At 47.2% G+C, this 17,707-nt stretch overlaps 3 protein-coding genes across 3 annotated transcripts; 2 read left to right on the top strand and 1 right to left on the bottom strand.

Annotated features, from left to right (window-relative positions):
- Positions 1-1,473: 1,473 nt before the first annotated feature.
- On the top strand, positions 1,474-7,583 carry msto1 (misato mitochondrial distribution and morphology regulator 1). Its single transcript, XM_028036238.1, has 14 exons — positions 1,474-1,673; positions 2,336-2,468; positions 2,539-2,611; positions 2,728-2,803; positions 2,889-2,946; positions 3,035-3,185; positions 3,279-3,393; positions 3,469-3,603; positions 3,677-3,829; positions 4,764-4,895; positions 4,970-5,154; positions 5,773-5,877; positions 5,950-6,062; positions 6,129-7,583. Exons 1-14 carry the CDS (start codon positions 1,590-1,592, stop codon positions 6,377-6,379), a joined length of 1,764 nt encoding a protein of 587 aa, XP_027892039.1. The 5' UTR covers positions 1,474-1,589; the 3' UTR covers positions 6,380-7,583.
- A 150-nt stretch (positions 7,584-7,733) lies between these two features.
- On the bottom strand, positions 7,734-12,677 carry srsf4 (serine and arginine rich splicing factor 4). The gene is made up of 6 exons (XM_028036264.1): positions 12,481-12,677; positions 11,398-11,540; positions 9,986-10,095; positions 9,703-9,911; positions 9,540-9,623; positions 7,734-8,507 (listed from the first exon to the last, which is right to left on the bottom strand). The coding sequence occupies exons 1-6, from the start codon at positions 12,585-12,587 to the stop codon at positions 8,027-8,029; spliced, it is 1,134 nt and encodes a 377-aa protein (XP_027892065.1). The 5' UTR covers positions 12,588-12,677; the 3' UTR covers positions 7,734-8,026.
- A 648-nt stretch (positions 12,678-13,325) lies between these two features.
- xkr8.3 (XK related 8, tandem duplicate 3) lies at positions 13,326-17,575 on the top strand. The gene is made up of 3 exons (XM_028036257.1): positions 13,326-14,812; positions 15,205-15,392; positions 16,586-17,575. The coding sequence occupies exons 1-3, from the start codon at positions 14,484-14,486 to the stop codon at positions 17,338-17,340; spliced, it is 1,272 nt and encodes a 423-aa protein (XP_027892058.1). The 5' UTR covers positions 13,326-14,483; the 3' UTR covers positions 17,341-17,575.
- The last annotated feature ends 132 nt before the right edge of the window (positions 17,576-17,707 follow it).

Here is a 17,707-nt window from a genome sequence, read left to right as displayed (position 1 = left end):
ATTTTTGGGTCATCGCCAGAATTGAGTTTAAAGGTCATTTTTCCACCATTGGCAGATACTTTACCAAGAAAGAAATAGTTGTTATATAAATATATTCCTTTATTTAATCAGGTAAACCCCGTTATGGGCTTCAACATAAAAGAAATTACTTTTGTTTATTGCCATCACAAATAATGAAAATATAATTCAGCTAAATATTAACTGTAAAGCTCGTTTCATACAACAAAACGTACTTTAGAGAAGTTAGGAACAGATTTAAAAATATCTAGCTAAACAAAACAACCAGAAGATGTGTAACTACGGATATGCAGCCATAATAAACCTGATAAAAGTGGCTGTTTATTTAGCTCTAATGGCGACCACTTGAGAAGAAAGGTTGACTGTGTGGGTCGCGCTTACCCGTGAAAAAATGCCAAATCCTCGCTGCAAAAAGCCAAGCAGGCGGAGGCAGTTGGTGGGCAACGGTTCCATACCTGGAGAAACAGGGATCATCAGCAACCAGCGATCCCTGGAGGAGCTGCAGGGAACTCAGGCTCACTCCCAGCCAGCAGGGGTCAGCAGAGGCCAACTCCAGGTCAGGCTGGGAGAGTCGTCACGATCATTCAGGTGATCGGCTGACTGAAGACAAACGCCTGTAGAGGAACGTGATGCCGTCCCACAGCAGTGTGTGACCCAGCCTGAGGTTGGAAGAGACCGTTTGTTACATGAATCAATTATTAAATTACAATTACAGTTCTGATGGTTTCATCTAAGACCATTAAAACTACCAGTACTTGCCCTGCATAAACTGCAAAATTATGTTATTCTTTTATTTTTCACAACATCTGAATCTGGAATAACTTTCGATCTCTTCTGTTTTCTGACATTCTGGGCTTTCTGTAAAGATTTTTGTCTCTTTATTAACAGCAACAGTGTGATTTATTCCAATTCCTTTTCACTTAAGACTTTCATATTTCAACTGATCTTATGTCAAAATTAAATTTGAACTTGGTTCTTTAATTTTCAACTTCTTTTTAATTCATTGTTTCATTCTTTAAATATACAATTAATTTGTTAGTTGTTTATTATGTTCAGTTTATATTTTGATGTTTGTTTACTTATTTAATTTTTATTACTTAAATTATTTTTTAAAGTTGTTGTTTCATTGGTTTATTTTGGTAATTAAATATTTTTGGTACTTTGATGTAATTTCCTTGATGTGTTTTAATGCAGTTTTTTTTAAACTCGTGTTTAATTTAAAATATTCAACACATTATTATTTAATATTATTCTATTTATAGCTCTTTTGTTAAAACTATTTATGACTATATTTTGCTTTATTTTTTATATTTATTTATTTACTTGTTGATGTTTTTTATCATTGTTATTGTTTCTGTTGTGTGAATAATCATTTTAGTTTCTTGTGAATTGTCGGTGAAGTGAAACCAAACTACGAGGCTCCGGCTCCTCCAATCACCTTTCACCTTGCTCCTCCTTCCAGCCAATAGGAAGCGGCCGCTGTGTTCGGTGCTGTCCGTTTAGCAGCGTGCTCATCATGCGTGCAGTTCTGCGGTCTCCGTGGTTCTGTCCTGCGTGTTGATCCCGTCACGATGACCGGAGTCAGCAGGGAACTCATCACGTTGCAACTCGGACATTATTCCAACTTCGTGGGAACCCACTGGTGGAATTTACAGGTGAGGAAACAAGGAGCGGCTAACGGGACTAGCCGCTCCTTTAGCGTGGAACTCCATGGTTCCACTGAGCTGCTCAGAAGAAGAACAAATTATTGTTGATGGACCCTTCTGAAAACTTTAGTTGTGTTGGTATAAGTTTATTTTCGCGGTTAAAACACGAGCCCTGCGTGGGAGGACTTCCTGTGGTGATGGAGCCTCATGTCCATCAGCCGCTCAGGCCCAGACCATAGCACTGCCACCACCATGCTTTTCATCACAGCTGCTGTGTCTTGGATGTTGGTCATTTTCCTCCTGCTGTTGGTCTGGACCATCTGGAGTTCAGATAAATAAATCATCAAGACACGGAAGGACTGTGGCCTAGTCAAAGCCCAGGTGATCCCACCAGCCTGACAGAGCTGGATCAGTTTATCAGGAAGAATGGAGGAAAACTCCCTGCTGGACGGCAGCCAGAGGCGCCAACACTAAACCGGCTGGAAACCGTCGCTTAGTTTCTGCTACATTTTTTAATTTATCAATATTTATCTGAAATTAGTTTTCATTTTGATGTTAACGGGCTTTTTGTTGCTCATGACTGATTTTAAAACCATCCAAGGTCTGAATACTGTTTACAGACGTTATAATTCTTTATGATGTTCCTGCGTGTTGCTGCGTCTCGTTGACAGGATGCGTCTCTGTGCTACGACCCCGGGTCGGCGCCGCCGCCGGAGGTCCAGAGCGACTCCGTGTTCCGGGAAGGACAAACTCCAGGCGGCAGCGTCACCTACACGCCCCGACTCATCGCCATGGATCTTAAAGGTACGCGGCGCTCCGGTTTTGCTCAGCCAGAACCTGGAGCCCGGCCCGACCCATCTGTCTGTCTCCACAGGAAGTCTCCGGACGTTGCGGCAGGAAGGAAGTCTGTACGACCCCGGAGGAGCCGCAGCGGCAGCTGCCACCTGGTAAAAACCACAGCGCCCCTCGGGGGCCACAGCGCCACCCGGGAGCCACAGTGCCACCCGGGGGCCACAGCGCCACCCGGGGGCTCCAGTGTTGATGCTTGCCATGTCGTTGTCAGGGGGGGGAGCGTCACCGTGCACAAGCACAGCCAGCCGGAGAAGAATTGCTTCCTGGAGGATCTGGAGAAGCTGGATGTAAGTGCTGGAGAACCAGAACCTGGATCAGAACCAGTAACAGACCCGGGTCTGATTCTGGTTCTGATCCGGTCTTTGTCTCCAGAAGGGACAGATCCTGGCTGAGGCAGAGTTCTGTTCGGCGTCGCAGCTGCAACGCTCCGGTAAGATCAGACAAACCCTCTCTGGCTCCGCCCCTCGGACGCTCCGCCTCTCTGATGCTCCGCCCCTCGGATTCTCCACCCCCTCCAGGTCCGCTGGCCATGGACTCGTTCAACAGCCAACTGACCCGGGTCCAGAAGAACTACCGTCTGGAGGGCAGCGTGACGGTCTGGTCCGACTTCCTGCGGCTTCACCTGCACCCCCGCTCCGTTGCCGTAATCCACCAGTTCAACCATGACGGGTAAACTGGGTCACCACTGGATTTCGTAGTTATTGATGGTTAGATGTGCCATCTGTCTGCTGATGGAAATGAACCAGATGCTTGTTTTTCCAGAGAGGCTCATCGCCTGGAGACCTTCGGCCAGGGAGAGTCTGTCCTGCAGGGGGCGCTGCTGGACGAGCTGGAGGACAGGCTGCACTTCTTCGTGGAGGAATGCGATTACCTGCAGGTTCCTCCTCTTCCTTTTCTTCATCCTCTTCCTCCTCCTCCTCCTCGTCTTCCTCACTGACCTCGTGTCTCTCAGGGTTTCCAGGTTCTCTGTGACCTGGAGGACGGGTTCGCGGGCCTGGGGTCAAAGGTTACGGAGCTGCTGCAGGACTCCTACGGTGGGCGGGGCATCCTGACTTGGGGCATGGCTCCGGTTGTCCACCGGGACTCGGTGAGTGGCTCTGATTGGTCGATCTGAGCCAATCAGGAGCTCTGGGTGTTAACCGGGTTCTGCTCTGACCCAGACTCCAGCCAGGGACCGGTACCACCTGCTGAACGCCGCGCTGGGCACCGTCAACATGGCCGCCCACAGCTCACTGTTCTGCCCGCTGACGCTGCGGGGGGGGCTGGGCAGGCGGCCGCCCCCGCCGCCGCTCTTCCCCCTGCTGTCCTACGATGTGAGTGACCTGGGCCCGGCGCTGGCGGCCCTCAGGGCTCCGCCCTCGGCCCCCTTCATTTATCTGCTTCAGTTCCAGGTGATCCAGTGAGAACTGATCCGGTTCTTTCCATCTGACTTAGATTTAACCGCTTTAACCTGACTCCAGTCTGTTTGCCTAGTCAAAGTCTAGTTTGGTTGGTGAGGTTTGAATGCTAATTGACCTCTGACCTCTGGTCCTCCAAAGTGAATCTGGTTCAGTTTCATATCTGAACTGCAAGCGAACCTGAGACCGCTTCAAAAGCAGGAAGTGGACTATAGCCCAGGGAATTCTGGGTAAATGCAACCAAAGCTAACATGCTAGCCTAGCGCTAGCAGCAGAAATGGCTCCTGGTCTTCAGCCAAAGACTAAAGAGAAATCCTCCAACACTAAAATCTGACGCCTCCATCTTGTTTCCATCTGGTGAAGAAGGAAGTTGCTCTCAGCGTCTTCAGAGGTTTTTGTGTCGTTTCCTTCAGTGGTTCTTGGTGCAGCGCCCCCACAGGCCAGGAGGGGAACAGGTTGGTTTGGGTCAGAACCACAGCAGATGGTGTCTGGTTCCGTCAGAAACGGGTCGGATGGAAAACAGAACGGAAAGAGTTTTTCCTCTACACTGTCGCCACATGCATGCTCCACCTGAAGGATTGCATCATTTGGTGTTTTATAGATATATGCGAAAATACAAAATTGTACCAAGTATTTTTGGTGTACTGCCTGCTGTAAATATCTTGACACTTAAAATAATAAAAAACAAACTTAAAGGCAGCTTTTGAGCCAGACATAGGCACTTGCTTTAAATCAATAATTCATTATTATTGATTTCTGATAGTTCCTCTGACAGATTGGATATTTTCCCATGTTGGAAGTGAAAAAGCTGCATTAAGTCCACATAAACAAACCTTGTGTCCTGCTGCAGGCCGCCCTCTGGTACCACTCCAGCGCCATCTTGGCTCTGGCCCTGGACGCCCTCACCGTGCCCTACCGGCTCAGGAACAACGGCGCCCCCATGTGGCAGGTGGCGGACTCGCTGGCCGTGTCGGGGAGGAAGGTAGGCTCCTCCTCATCCTCCTACAGGCTGATGAAGCCTCCGGCGTGTCGGTGACCGGGTGCTGCTCCTCCCAGGTCGTGGCCGCTTACGGCGCCGTCCCGTTTCCCATGATGCCCGGCGGCTCCCTGCCCGACGCCCTGAGCGCCTGTGCTGACGCGTTGCCATGGAAACCTCTGTCTGCTTGCCCCGAGGCGGCCGGGGGTCGATGCTACGGACAGTGGAGCACGCTCAGAGGCTACGAGGGCCAGAAGCTCATCAGGTCAGAGGTCATCCTCAGAGAAATGACGTTTGTAATCATAAATAACGACACAGAAAACTAGTATTTTCTGGCTCTCTGCACCGGACACGCCCCAAACACCTGTTGGCATGGCAACCGACAACAGCTCCACACAGAGGCTATGTTCAAGGATTCAACACCAAAACCCTTTTTTACAGTGATCAGAAGTCAGTTTTATGTTTACATTTGTGATTATTGATTAGTGATCGTGTGAACATTAGCGGTGCTGATTAGCCAACGTAAACAGCGGCTCTGCTGGTAACGCAGCTTCATGTGAAGGTTTTCAACGTAAAGCTCAATATTTTTTTAATGAAAACTTTTACATTGTAATCTAGCTGTTGACAATTAGTAGAAAACATCGCGCCCCTTGTCTGATGGTGTCACCTGACGTCCAACCTGAGCTACTCATCCGCACTCTTCCTCTGCCACCGTCACGGTTTTACTTTTAGCTTCAGAATCTCAGATTTTTTATTTCAGTTTTTCTGTCAGCTTCATACAGAAAAGCTTCCAACTGTTGATCAGTTGTATTGTTAATACTAATTAACCCAGATTAACTCAGATTAACTCTGGCCTCTGACTCAGCTGTCGTTTCTCTTTCAGCTGCCTCTCTCCGGGAATCGAACCATCGACTCCTCTGCACGGCCTCCTCAGCGGGGAGGACGTCCTGGCCGCCTACGTCTCCTCCTTCTACCCCTCAGCTCCTCTGTGAGTCTCCTGCTGCCCCCTGCTGGTGTTCTGTTGTAACTAGCCGTAGTCTTCATCGGTGTTCCTCCGCAGGGCGCTGCAGCTGGTCTCCGCCCCCAGTAAACTGACTCCGCCCTTCCCTCAGATCTTCAGCCCGGCGCTGGACGCCCAGGGCTTCATGCGTGGCGGGGCGCCCCCTGCAGGCGGTGAGTGTCCCGGTCCTTCGTCGGTGTGGACGCCGTCTCTGTGTCTGAACCGTCTGTCCTCTGCAGCGCCGCTGGTCTCGTCCGTCCCCATCCTGACGTCGCTGCAGTCTGGGACCGCCCTGCGCCCGTTTCTGTCTGAGCTGCAGTGCGCTGCCGCCACCTTCGACGTGCGCCGCCGGGCCCCCAGCTTCCTGTCTCAGGGGCCCGAGATGGCCGACTATCAGGAGGCGCTGGAGGAGCTGCGCCTGCTGGGCCGCTGTTACCATGACGACAGCGGCGGCACCACGCGCTCGTCCTCTGAGGACGACGACGACTGAGGAGCGCGCTTGATGAAGGTCGTCCATGGAGGTCGCAGCTTGGATCAGAACCGGTCCAGATGGGTCGGCTTCCTGCATGTTCTACAGAACCAGAGACGGACCGGACCGGACCGGGTCGTCTGCTGGTCCACAGACGATAAACCAAACTTGAAAACTTTAAACTCAAGTTTGAATGAAATAATGTGCTGGAAAGATTCAGCATGAAGTTCAGGGAAGAACTGGATGAAGATTAAATTTACAGATTAAAAGCAGAGAAAGGTCGTTGATCTCACCTTCACTCTGATTGGACAGAGATGTTTCAAACCGTCCAATCAGAGGCTGGATGGATCAGCAGGTTGCAGCAGAGAATAAAAGTTTAGAATGAATAAATCTGGATCAGTTTTCCAGGATCCACTCTAGATTGATCTGATTGGTCGGTTTCCTGCTGCATTCTGATTGGTCCTCAGCTGTTTTACCTGAACATGCCCACAAACACCTGGATTACCTTCCTGCTCAGCTCCAGGTTAGCTAAACCAGGCAGCAGGCCAATATGATCCTGAGTTTAGGGAAACTGGCTTTTGATTCATAAAGGTTACCATGGTAACAGCCTCAGGATAACCTGCCGCACCAGAGGGGGCGCTGTAAGTCACTTTTCTGGTGTTTATTTTACTGGATGTGATTTAAAATGTAACTGGATAAAATGGTCAAAAGTTCAGGTTTTATAAAAAGTACAAAGTAGAGACGGATTGTTCTTAGTTACAGTAAGGTGACTTCAGGTCACCTGTCTCCGCCCCCCTGGACCTCACTAGTGTGAGCTCAGCTGTTATTCAGGTCAGGGGAGCAGAGAGGATGATGGGAAGTTTTCGGTTGTTTTTCTGCTTTATCAGCAAGTTGAAACTTTTAAAAGCAACAGAACCAAAACATTAAGGAATAAACCTGGAAAAACAGAGAAATTCCCAGGATTACTGGGGATGTGAAGCTGATAAAACTCAGCAGCGTTGGATTAAACTTTATGTCTAATCTGATGAATGATTCTGCATCGTTCTTCAGATTATCAACATGTTCAGATTACAGACGTTGCTGCTGCTGCAAATCATAAACCATCACTGTAGTGGAAACTTCTCATGTTTCTCTTAAATTTCACCTGAAAGAAAAATAACCTGAACTTTTTCAGCCATCAGAACATTAATATCAAATAAAATCATTTACTGTGTGAAATATTCTGGTTATTCTGACTAAACTGAGCAAGTTTCCTGTTTTCATTTCACAATAAATGTTTGGTTTAATGCTAAGGAGGGAGACAGATTGTTTACAGACTTTTACTCTGAAAGGGAGACTTCCCGTCACTTGAAGAAAGCAGTCAGAAGGCAGCGGCTCAGAACAGACGGTTTAATGTGAAACAAAGGTTTGGGAATCTGATTCCCGGCGATTTGCTTCTACTGGATTAAAAAAACACAAAGAGACGCGGAGCATCAAAGAACTCGGATCCATCCTGGAATTTTACAAACATCTAGTGGAAAATACGCGGATCAGAGGGAAACGAGGTGGAGCTGACGGGTCGGTCCGAGTGCCTGCTGCTCTACTTATCAAAAACCGGACGCGGCGGGGTCGGGGGTCAGAGGGAATGTAAGTACGAGCCGCGGGTCGGAGGTCACCAGGAGTCCGGGACTAGGAGCGGGAGCGGGAACGGGACTGGGACCGGGACTTGGAGCGGGACTCTGAGCGGGAGGCGGAGCGGGACCTGGAGCCGGCTTTGGCCGGAGATGCGGACTGGGACTTGGACTTGGACCCGGCTCTGAGCTCCTCCGGGGAGCGGGACGGCCGCTCGGCGTCCGCCGCTTCCACGTCACTTTTGGGCGGCTCGCCGTCCTGGGAGCCGGACTTCCTGGGCCGGTCCTTGGAGCCAGACCTGGAGCGGGACCTGGAGCGGGACCGGGATCTGGAGCGGGAGGCGGACCTGGAGCGGGACCGGGACTCGTCCTTCTTGGCAGACTTGCCATCCTTCTTGCTCTTTTTGCTCCTGGGGCTGCGGCTGCGGCTGCGGCTGCGGCTGCGCTCGTCGTCCTTGGCGGCGCCGTTGCGCTCTTCCTCGTCCTTCTTGCTCTTGCTCTTGTTCTTCTTGCTGCGGCTGCGGCTGCGGGAAGCGGCTCTGCAGAGACAACCCAGGCATTCAGGGTAAATCAGCTCAACCGTCACCAGAAATATTTACATTTGCTATTAAAAACTGCTTGCATCGATACACTTGGTGTTTCTAGAAATGTTTTTACTGAGTTATTTCTTCACCTGTAGACCTTAAATTAGACAAAAACATCAAATCTGAGTAAAAAGTTTCAAACTATGAAACATTTTCTAACCTAAAATTTAAATGTAGACTAAAGATTTCTAAAAGTTATGCACAAACAATACAATATGAAATTATTTTAAAAATCAGGACTATTCCGTATTACAACTACAATCTGCCAAATAATATATGGTGATAAAAAAATGTGAATTAAAATGTTGGGAACTCATTTTTACAAACTTTCAGGATCATAAATCTATTTGAATTAGTGGAACATAGAGCCTGTTGTACCGTATTTGTCCACCAGGAGGCGGTGTTTATAAATTCCCATTTTAATAATTTGGCGAATTTCAGGTTTTTCCAGAACATGATGCATGTTTTAAACATATTTTTACTAAAAACATCTGGTCTGTTTATGCTGCAGGGATCTGATATGTATTTACCTGATGATTTTAATAATGAGTGTTTAGATATTAATGACTCCTCCAGTTAAACGGCTGGTAAAAATAAAAAATGAACTAATCATTTTAATGTTTCCCACTTATGTTAACACGAGGAATAACAAGGATCAATCTACTGCATAACTCAAAAGCTATGATTCATCTGAGACGGAAAATATTTAACAAGTAAATAATTTTATGAATGGTGAAAAAGATTTTATTACTTTAGTGAATCATCATGAGGGAATAAACCATTAGACTTTCTATAATCAATAATGAAAACTATCTCGTTGTTTCAAAGCTTTTCTGCTTCATACTAACTTTTCTTATTGATGTCAAATTTAAATTTTTTAAATTTTATTATCCATTAAGGGAACAATAATCCATTCTGAGCCAAACTAGAACATTTAGAGGAGCAGCAGGAGAGATTCTTGTTCCTGGTTCTGGACTGGGTTCTCACCTGGAGCGGGACCGGGACCGGGACCGGCTGCTGCTATCGCTGCGGCTGCGGCTCTTGTGGGACCGGCGGCTCCTGGACCGGGACCTGTAGAACCAGAGCGAAGCGTCAGCGACCTTCCAGCCGGGTGCGTGACCCCCGACCCCGGCCGGACGTCGCGCCTCACCTGGAGCGGCTGCGGGAGTACGAGCGGCGGCGCCGGGCGCCGGGCCGGTCCTCGATGAGCCGGATCTTCCTGCCGTTGACCTCGGTTCCGTCCAGCTTCTCCAGGGCCCGCTTCATGTCCGAGTACTGCCGGAACTCGATCACGCCCTCATTCTTACGGCCTTTGTGGGTGTCGGCGTACGTCACCTCACCCGCCTGCCTCATGTAGTCCTGGGAGGAGACAGGAAGTGGTGATGTTACGGTGCAGGCGGCGCTACGGGACGGATCGAGGGTAGGGCTCCCACCTTCAGGTCCTGCCAGCTGCAGCGGCTGGACAGATTCTCCACTATGAGGCGGTAATCGGTGCGGACAGGTGGGCCGTACCTGTCCCTGCCTCCCCAGCGCCCATAGCCACCTTTCAAGGCAACAAGCACACACAGGGCGCAGTGAGCAGGAGAAGGGAACGCACTGCCAGCAATCAGCCTAAGCTACACGCTAACATATCAATAAGCAGGTGGGAAAAAGAAACAGAGGGGAAAAGAAAAAGGAGAAAAGACTTTAAACAATTCAATCCTAAAAGTCCCTAAATGTCTAAAATCAAGTTAAAATTAACTGAACAGGCTAAACTCTGATCCTGTTTTAATCAGAAAAACATAGCTAGCCTATGTAACAACATCAACTGGTAGAAAACATGTTGGTTTTTTAGGCACCTATGAGAGCCGACCCACATCTGCTCCTAACCCCATGGCATCCTCACCACCCGGCCTGGGCCTAATGGGAAAAGCGGTCTTCATTCACAATGGCTCCCTTTTTTGGTCTGCCCAGGGGCCCAGAATGGTCAAACCAACCTCTTGGAAAGGGGGACACCATGGCCAGCAATAGGGCAGGCAGTCAGCAAAGGACTCTTTCAATTAAAACATTGAGGTTCTTTGTTAAATCTTTACCTTTAAATTCACAGTCATTTGAAATGAATCAAACTCAATAAACAGCAAGAAATTTATCACATCATATTTAGCAAATATTACACAACATTTCATTTAGCATTATTATTCATGTCATCAAGCCATTCCCATATTCACATCATCATCATTTTACTATTAAGCTTCCATCTGGCCTTTGCTCAGTAGTTGGTGGATCTGATGACAGAAAATCACCAGAACCTCAAACAGCTGGGGGGAGGGGGGGGGGGGGTCACTTCCTGTTATCGTCCAGGTGAGGAGGCTCACCTGGACGATGGAGACTGGTTCCAGCTCCAGGTCAGAGGTCAGGAGGCTAAACAGATAAAAGAAGGATTTTTTCATTATTTCTACTTCTCTAGAGGAACGCTTTTAGTACATTTTAGGGAATAAAATGTTTATTTTCTTATTTAAAAAATAAACTGGACTGTTGATTGACTTTATTTTAGTATTTTAAGTGACTAGTCACTTTATAATCAGATTAATCATCAGAATAATCACTGACTAAAATGATCTTTAGCTGCAGAACTTTGGGGTTTAACTCCATTTCTAAGCCAGCTAGATGCTTTAATCTGGAGTTGAGAGGTCAAAGGTTATGCCTCTCGGCCATGACCCCCCAGCTCTGAGAGGCTCCCTCCGGACCAAACAGATCAAACCAGAATATTAATAAACAGACATCAGCCACCAAGAACCAGCCTCAGCTTTTGTCCCGTTCCGATCAGATCATCATGATGAGAGCGAACGGCGGTGAGGAGACTCACTGCGGCCCCCGGTGTAGCCCCCGTCCCGCCGCGGCCCCTTGGTGTGCTCCACAATGACCCTCTCCCCACACAGCTCTTTGCCGTTCAGGTCGTACACGGCATCGTCTGCATCACGAGGGTCATCGAACTCTACAAAGCCGTAGCTGCACAGGAACAAAACATTTACAGCGAATCATCCTGAAGAATTAACATTCCATCAATGAAAAATAGCACCTAAACAAACAAATCAGAAAAAATTAAGTGTTAGGATCTTTGTGACAAATAACACTTCTGTTAGACCAGACACTACAGTTATTAAAATAACCTTTTGTAAAACGTATTAACACTAGCCCTAACCACATTAATGACATTTTATCTTATAAAATTAATTTATTTAAATTATTTTAGCACTGTTATGAATAACCTGCCAATGTTATAAAGGATGTACCCATTTATTGCTCTTTTCTTAAATTCATGAGCAAAGCTAGATATTTTAAAAGTAATATTATATTATTTCACATGAGTGATTATAAAATTATTCATTTCAGTGATTGCTCCCTGTTGAATAAGGATTATAAAACATAATTTTAAAGCTAATTTACTTTTTACTTCCCTCTGATTCTATGAAGACATAAATATATTTATATTTTCAATCATATTCAGAAATACTTTATTGATCCCAAAGGAAAATTAAATGTAAAGAAATAGTTTTTGTAGATAAAGATGGCTGTTGTTATTCTGCTAATTGTTCCCGGCTCCGGTTTTCTCATTTATCCAAATATAACAGAACTGGTCTTAATAATACTTTTAACTGGACCGGTTCGGTTTAACGGTTCCCCGTCCTCTCCTCTGCCACGTCTAACATTAGCCTAGCCGCGGCTACCGGAGCCACGCAGCAGCGTGTACGGCCCCTTCAGCCCGCAGCGCGGTCAGAAGCGCCAGCCAAGCACCAACATGAAGCAAATGTGACATTAAAGAGACTTTAATGGTTTCCAGGTGACCCAAACAGCGCAGGTTCTTTGTCTTAAATATGCTAACTAGCATTAGCACCTCAGGCCCGTCCACGCCAACCAGGCCCGAGCCGTCGTTCGCTCGGTTCCTTACCCATTTTTCAGGTCCACTTCTAGAATCTTCCCATAACCCTTGAAGAACCTCTCCACGTCCTTCTCCCTGGCTCTGTAGCTCAGCCGACCGATGTAGACCCGGGACATGTTTCCGAACCTGTAAGCTAACCTGTGAGCTGCAGAAAGAAAGAGAACAACAGGAGGGCGCGCGACGCGGAGGACCTCTGATCTGATTGGCTGCTAGAGGACGAGGGGCGGGGCTTAAACAAGTGTTGAGGAAACAGAAACAGATGTTATGGTGCAAAAACAAGTAATCAATCAATAAATTCAATTAAATACTTAATCAATACAAAGAAATAGAAAAATAACATGGAAAGCTCTCTGAATGTCCTACCGCTCCATTGTTCTTTTCTAGCTGTCCTCTCATGAACTTTAACCTTTACAGAGCTGTCTGAGGCCTGCAGGATGATGGACTTCAGATGGTTTGGAGATGACCTTCGACCCTTCCCAGGTTGATCTTCAGCTGCTACAGTCATAGCTTTACTACCAGAACAAAACCTGAATAAATTTAGACTGAAACAGAGTAAAATTTTGATAAATCCAACAGGAGGAGCCAGGAAAACTGAGGGGATCCAGATAACTTCTGGCCTGGGAAGCAGCTGGAGAGTTTATCCAGCTGCTGGATGCACAATTATCAGTAACTGAGCATTTTGTGATCTGATACATGGATGTATGGAACCAGAATAAAATAGGAACAAAAAAATAACAATTTCAAAAGTATACAGCAAGAATAAATGTAGCTAGTGTGTCATGCCCCACTCATAGGCGATGACAAAAATGGAAGACAGACGAGCGGATCCATAGACACAATAATTTATTTTATCCAAAATAAATGCTGGGAGAACTGCTCAGCCAGTCCAAGAGAGGTGTGGACCAAGGCTGCTTGTCCCGGTCTGATCCAGAGGCCAACCAAGCAGACCCAGTGACTGACAGGACGTCAGTATTTATCAGCCACCTGGTGCATTCAATTAACAGACCATCTACCTGCTTCCTGAAAAGAACAAAGAAAACAAATAATGGACCAGAAACACCTACTGGATAGGAGGGGATCGTCACAAGTGCAACCCAGTAAAATCAGATAAATAAGGTCAGAATGAAACCAGAGTAAAAACTAGCTCAAATCTGGCAAAACAAAACTCAGCATTTCCTTTTAAAATTAAAAGATTGTGGCATATATACAATGTATATACAGTATTTCACACCTGAATGTATGCTCTTATTGTGAAGGGGAGAAGGTGAGAAGAGAAGACACCAAAGGTTGTACTTCATTGGTTTTTTGGCTTGGAAGACATTGAGAATAAAACAAGAGTCAAATTATATTTTCATCTTTTTCTGCTGATTTCCACATTGGTGACCCTGATGTGATTTGAACATGCAACCTTCTGATTAAAAAATATAAATTAAACAAGAATGATATGAGATTGAGAAGGCAATAAAGAATTTATAACACAAGATAAAACCAGAACAGAACTGAGATCAAATCTGAACTAAAGCTGGGATCAAATTTAGTGGAAAACCGGGAAGAAGCAGATAGAAAAAGGACTTAAACTCCAGCTAATGAAATATAAAGATACTGAAATCTAAATCAAGCAGAAAAATCATCTCAATGTTCATTTATTTCAATAATTATGTGAAATATTGACATAATCTGTAGAAGTTCAGGGACAATGCAGAGGTGTGGTTTAAAGTGATCACCGTGCTGTCCCGGACTGATAGAGCGGGGCGGAGCTACTAACGGCTGAGATCATTACGAAGAAATATCTTCCAAGTTCTGGTCGAACTTCTGAAGCGGACTGGTTCCGCCCAACTTCTTCCCCCTACAGGTTCCGTGTTCTCCCGCCAATGAGGAAGTTGTGGGAAGTTGGTGGTTCCCCCGCAGGGACGCCAGAGATGCTCCGCCCGGTAACGGTCCGATGTTAGCCCGGCTGCTGCTAGCCTCGCTGCAACAGGTCTGCCCCCGGTTCTACGAACCGCCCGGTCCAGATGGAGAGCAGAACCGCCACCAGGTACTCCTGGATCGACTTCGCCTTCTCGGTGGTGGGAGTTTGCACCTTCCTGCTGGACTGGGGCTCCGACCTGTGGCTGGCCAAGGAGTTCTACTGCCGGGGGGACTTGTTCTGGTTCGGGGTGCTGGTCGGCCTCATGGTTCTGTCCTCTGTCGTGGTCCAAATGTTCAGCTGGTTCTGGTTCCAGTACGACCGGGAGCTGCCGGGGTTCAGCGAGCAGACCCCCGGGGCAGGGAGCGTGTTCTGCGGGGACAGAGCCAAGCTGTTCTGCCTGTTGCATGTTCTCCAGCTGGGCTTCCTCTGCAGGTACTGGTCCTGGTCCTGGTTCTGGTTCCGAACCCGTTTAGTAACACCCTGACACTATCTGCAGCTCTGCAGCTTCCTAATCAGGTCTGTTCTGACGTTACCTCCAAGCTTCTCCTCAGCATGATACTGCCCTCACCATGTCTCACAGTGGGGATGGCGACATGAGAGCGCCTGTCTTATTACTATAACAATAATAAGTTATGATGATAATAACAATAGTAATATATTATTACTATAACAATAAGTTATTATGATGATGATGTTAATAATAATAATTATCATTATTATTATATTCTCCTCCTCCTCCGGTCAGGTTGTATCTGAGCGGTCGTCAGCAGGTGGGTGGGTGGGGTTTGGTGTGGTTCTGACCGGTTGGACCCTCTCCCCTGCAGACACGTGTCGGCCATCCGTCAGGGCTTCAGGGTGTGGTGGAGGAAGGAGGCGGGGTCAGAGTACGCCGTCTACCTGACGCACGATCTGAGCATGCTCCGTCTGATCGAGACGTTCTGTGAGAGCGCCCCCCAGCTCGTCCTGATGGTCTACGTCATGCTCCGCACCAACCGGGCCAGGACCGTCCAGTGTGAGTCCCAGTTTGCCCAGAACCTCCCAGTAAGCAAAACCAGCTGTTTTGTAGTGACTATTTGTCCAAAACTCAAATCCAAAAATAAAAAACTTAAGACTTCAAGGTGATTAAAGCAAAAGGTGAATTCAACTCAAATGGCCACTTGATGCACACAGTTCCAAAAATACCAGAATCAAAAATGCAGTTTGTTGTTGCTTTATTCCACAGTTCAGGCAAAACAAGTTACAGGCTGGTAGAAAACCATGTGACCACCAGCTGCATAACCAGCTGCCTAAAACCTACCTGTTTATACTGTGAAACACCCACGACCCAAACTGAAACTAATTAACTAATTAAGTGAATTAAAAACTCATTCTAAAGTAAGTACACCCTCTGCTCTGTGAAACGCTAATGGCTGAGCTAATTACCAAGCTAACTGCTAGACCAAAAATAAAAGCATGCAGCTCAAACCGGATTCAGGGATTTTAATAAATATCAGAATAAAAACATTAAGTTTGTGTTGATAATCAAAACTTTGTGAAGACACGTTTTAACTTGACACGACTGATATTAATATATAAGCACCAGTCCTGGCCACATCTATTGATCCCAATGGGACAAACCTGGTTATTACAAAGATTAATATTATTATTAAGAAGAAGAAAATGACCTGATTGAAATAGTTCCAGTTTTTATCTGTTTCTCTCCTCAAACTGTGACAGGAAGTAGGCAGCAGTGGTAGTTTGATGTGTGTAAAACCAAACAGCAGCTGATCACTCCTTCCTGATGAACTGATGGCGTTTACAAAGATTAAACATCTTTAAGCTGATTTTTGTGACAAATTAAAGTGTTTTAATTAGCTGCTGCTGCTGGTGGAACAATGCATTGTGGGATACCTGGCTGGTCAGTCCTGACTGTCATAAACCTTCCACCTTATTTCAAATTAACCAAGTTATTTTTTTGTGTTTTTACTTCAAAAGACTCCCATTGATTTAAATCAAACACTCAGTATAACGCTGTAAAATAATAAGTTAAATCCACTTAATTTATCTGATTAAAGTTGTGATTCACTAAGAAGCCAAACTTTCACCAGACTGTTAGCAGAACCGAAGTTAAATCATATTGACTGATTTACAGTGCTGTGTGTGTGTGTGTGTGTGTGTGTGTGTGTGTGTGTGTGTGTGTGTGTGTGTGTGTGTGTGTGTGTGTAGTTGTGAGCGTGGCGGCCTCCGTGGCCTCCGTGGCCTGGATGGTGGTGGACTACCACCGCTCTCTGCGCTCCTTCCTGCCAGACAAGGCCGAGCAGCGCTGGGGTTCCTCCATCGTCTACTTCCTGTGGAACCTGCTGCTGATTGGCCCGCGGGTCGCCGCCCTCGCCCTCTTCTCCTCCGTCCTGCCCGGCTTCATCGCCTTCCACTTCCTGCTGCTGTGGCCGACGCTGGTTCTGTGGGCCTGGCGGCAGGACACCGGCTTCATGGACAGCGCGGGCGGCGAGTGGCTGTACCGCGCCACCGTGGGCCTCATCTGGTACTTCAGCTGGTTCAACGTGGCCGAGGGCCGGACGCTGGGCCGCAGCCTCGTCTACCACACCTTCGTCACGGCCGACGTGGCCGTCCTCCTCACCACCTGGTGGAGCTACAGAGACCCGGTCCAGACGGTGGCGTACGGCGCGGCGCTGCTGCTCGCCCTGCCGCTTTGCTACCTGCTGGGGTTGCTGCTCAAAACGCTCTACTACTGCCGCTTCCACCCCACGCTGCCGCCGGACCGCGACCCACACGACCTGCCCGACTCCGACGTGGCCTCCAGGGCCCTCCCCATCCAGGACGGAGCGCCGGCCGCCCCGCTGCTCAATCAGCGAATGGCCTGCCACGCCGCGCATTTCTACACCGACCGGCGCCACGCTATGGCCAGGGGACTGGGTGGGGCTACTTGTGAAGTGGGCGGGGCCGGGGTGTCTCATTCCTGAGCACAGCTTCCTGTTCTGCTGCAGCAGCTTCCTTTCCAAAGGCCTTACAGTGGCAGTCGCCCAGGGCAACACGATTTGACGGCCCCAAAGTCTAGAATATTTTTATAATGAATGAATTTTTCTCATTGGCTCACATTTTTATTAATGTTTCTGATACTCCAAACATGGAGCCCTCTCACATGTGATCCTGCTGTTGCCTTACCTCACATATTGAGTAAAATGTCTTATTTTACTATTTTAGTATTTTAGTGTTTTAGAGTTTTAGTATTTTAATGTTTTAGTGTTTTAGTATTTTAGTGTTTTAGAGTTTTAGTATTTTAGTGTTTTAGTATTTTAATGTTTTAGTATTTTAGAGTTTTAGTCTTTT

This window comes from Xiphophorus couchianus, chromosome 13 (assembly GCF_001444195.1).
Source record: "Xiphophorus couchianus chromosome 13, X_couchianus-1.0, whole genome shotgun sequence".
NCBI classification, from domain to species: domain Eukaryota; kingdom Metazoa; phylum Chordata; class Actinopteri; order Cyprinodontiformes; family Poeciliidae; genus Xiphophorus; species Xiphophorus couchianus.
This window is presented reverse-complemented; position numbering and strand designations above follow the sequence as displayed.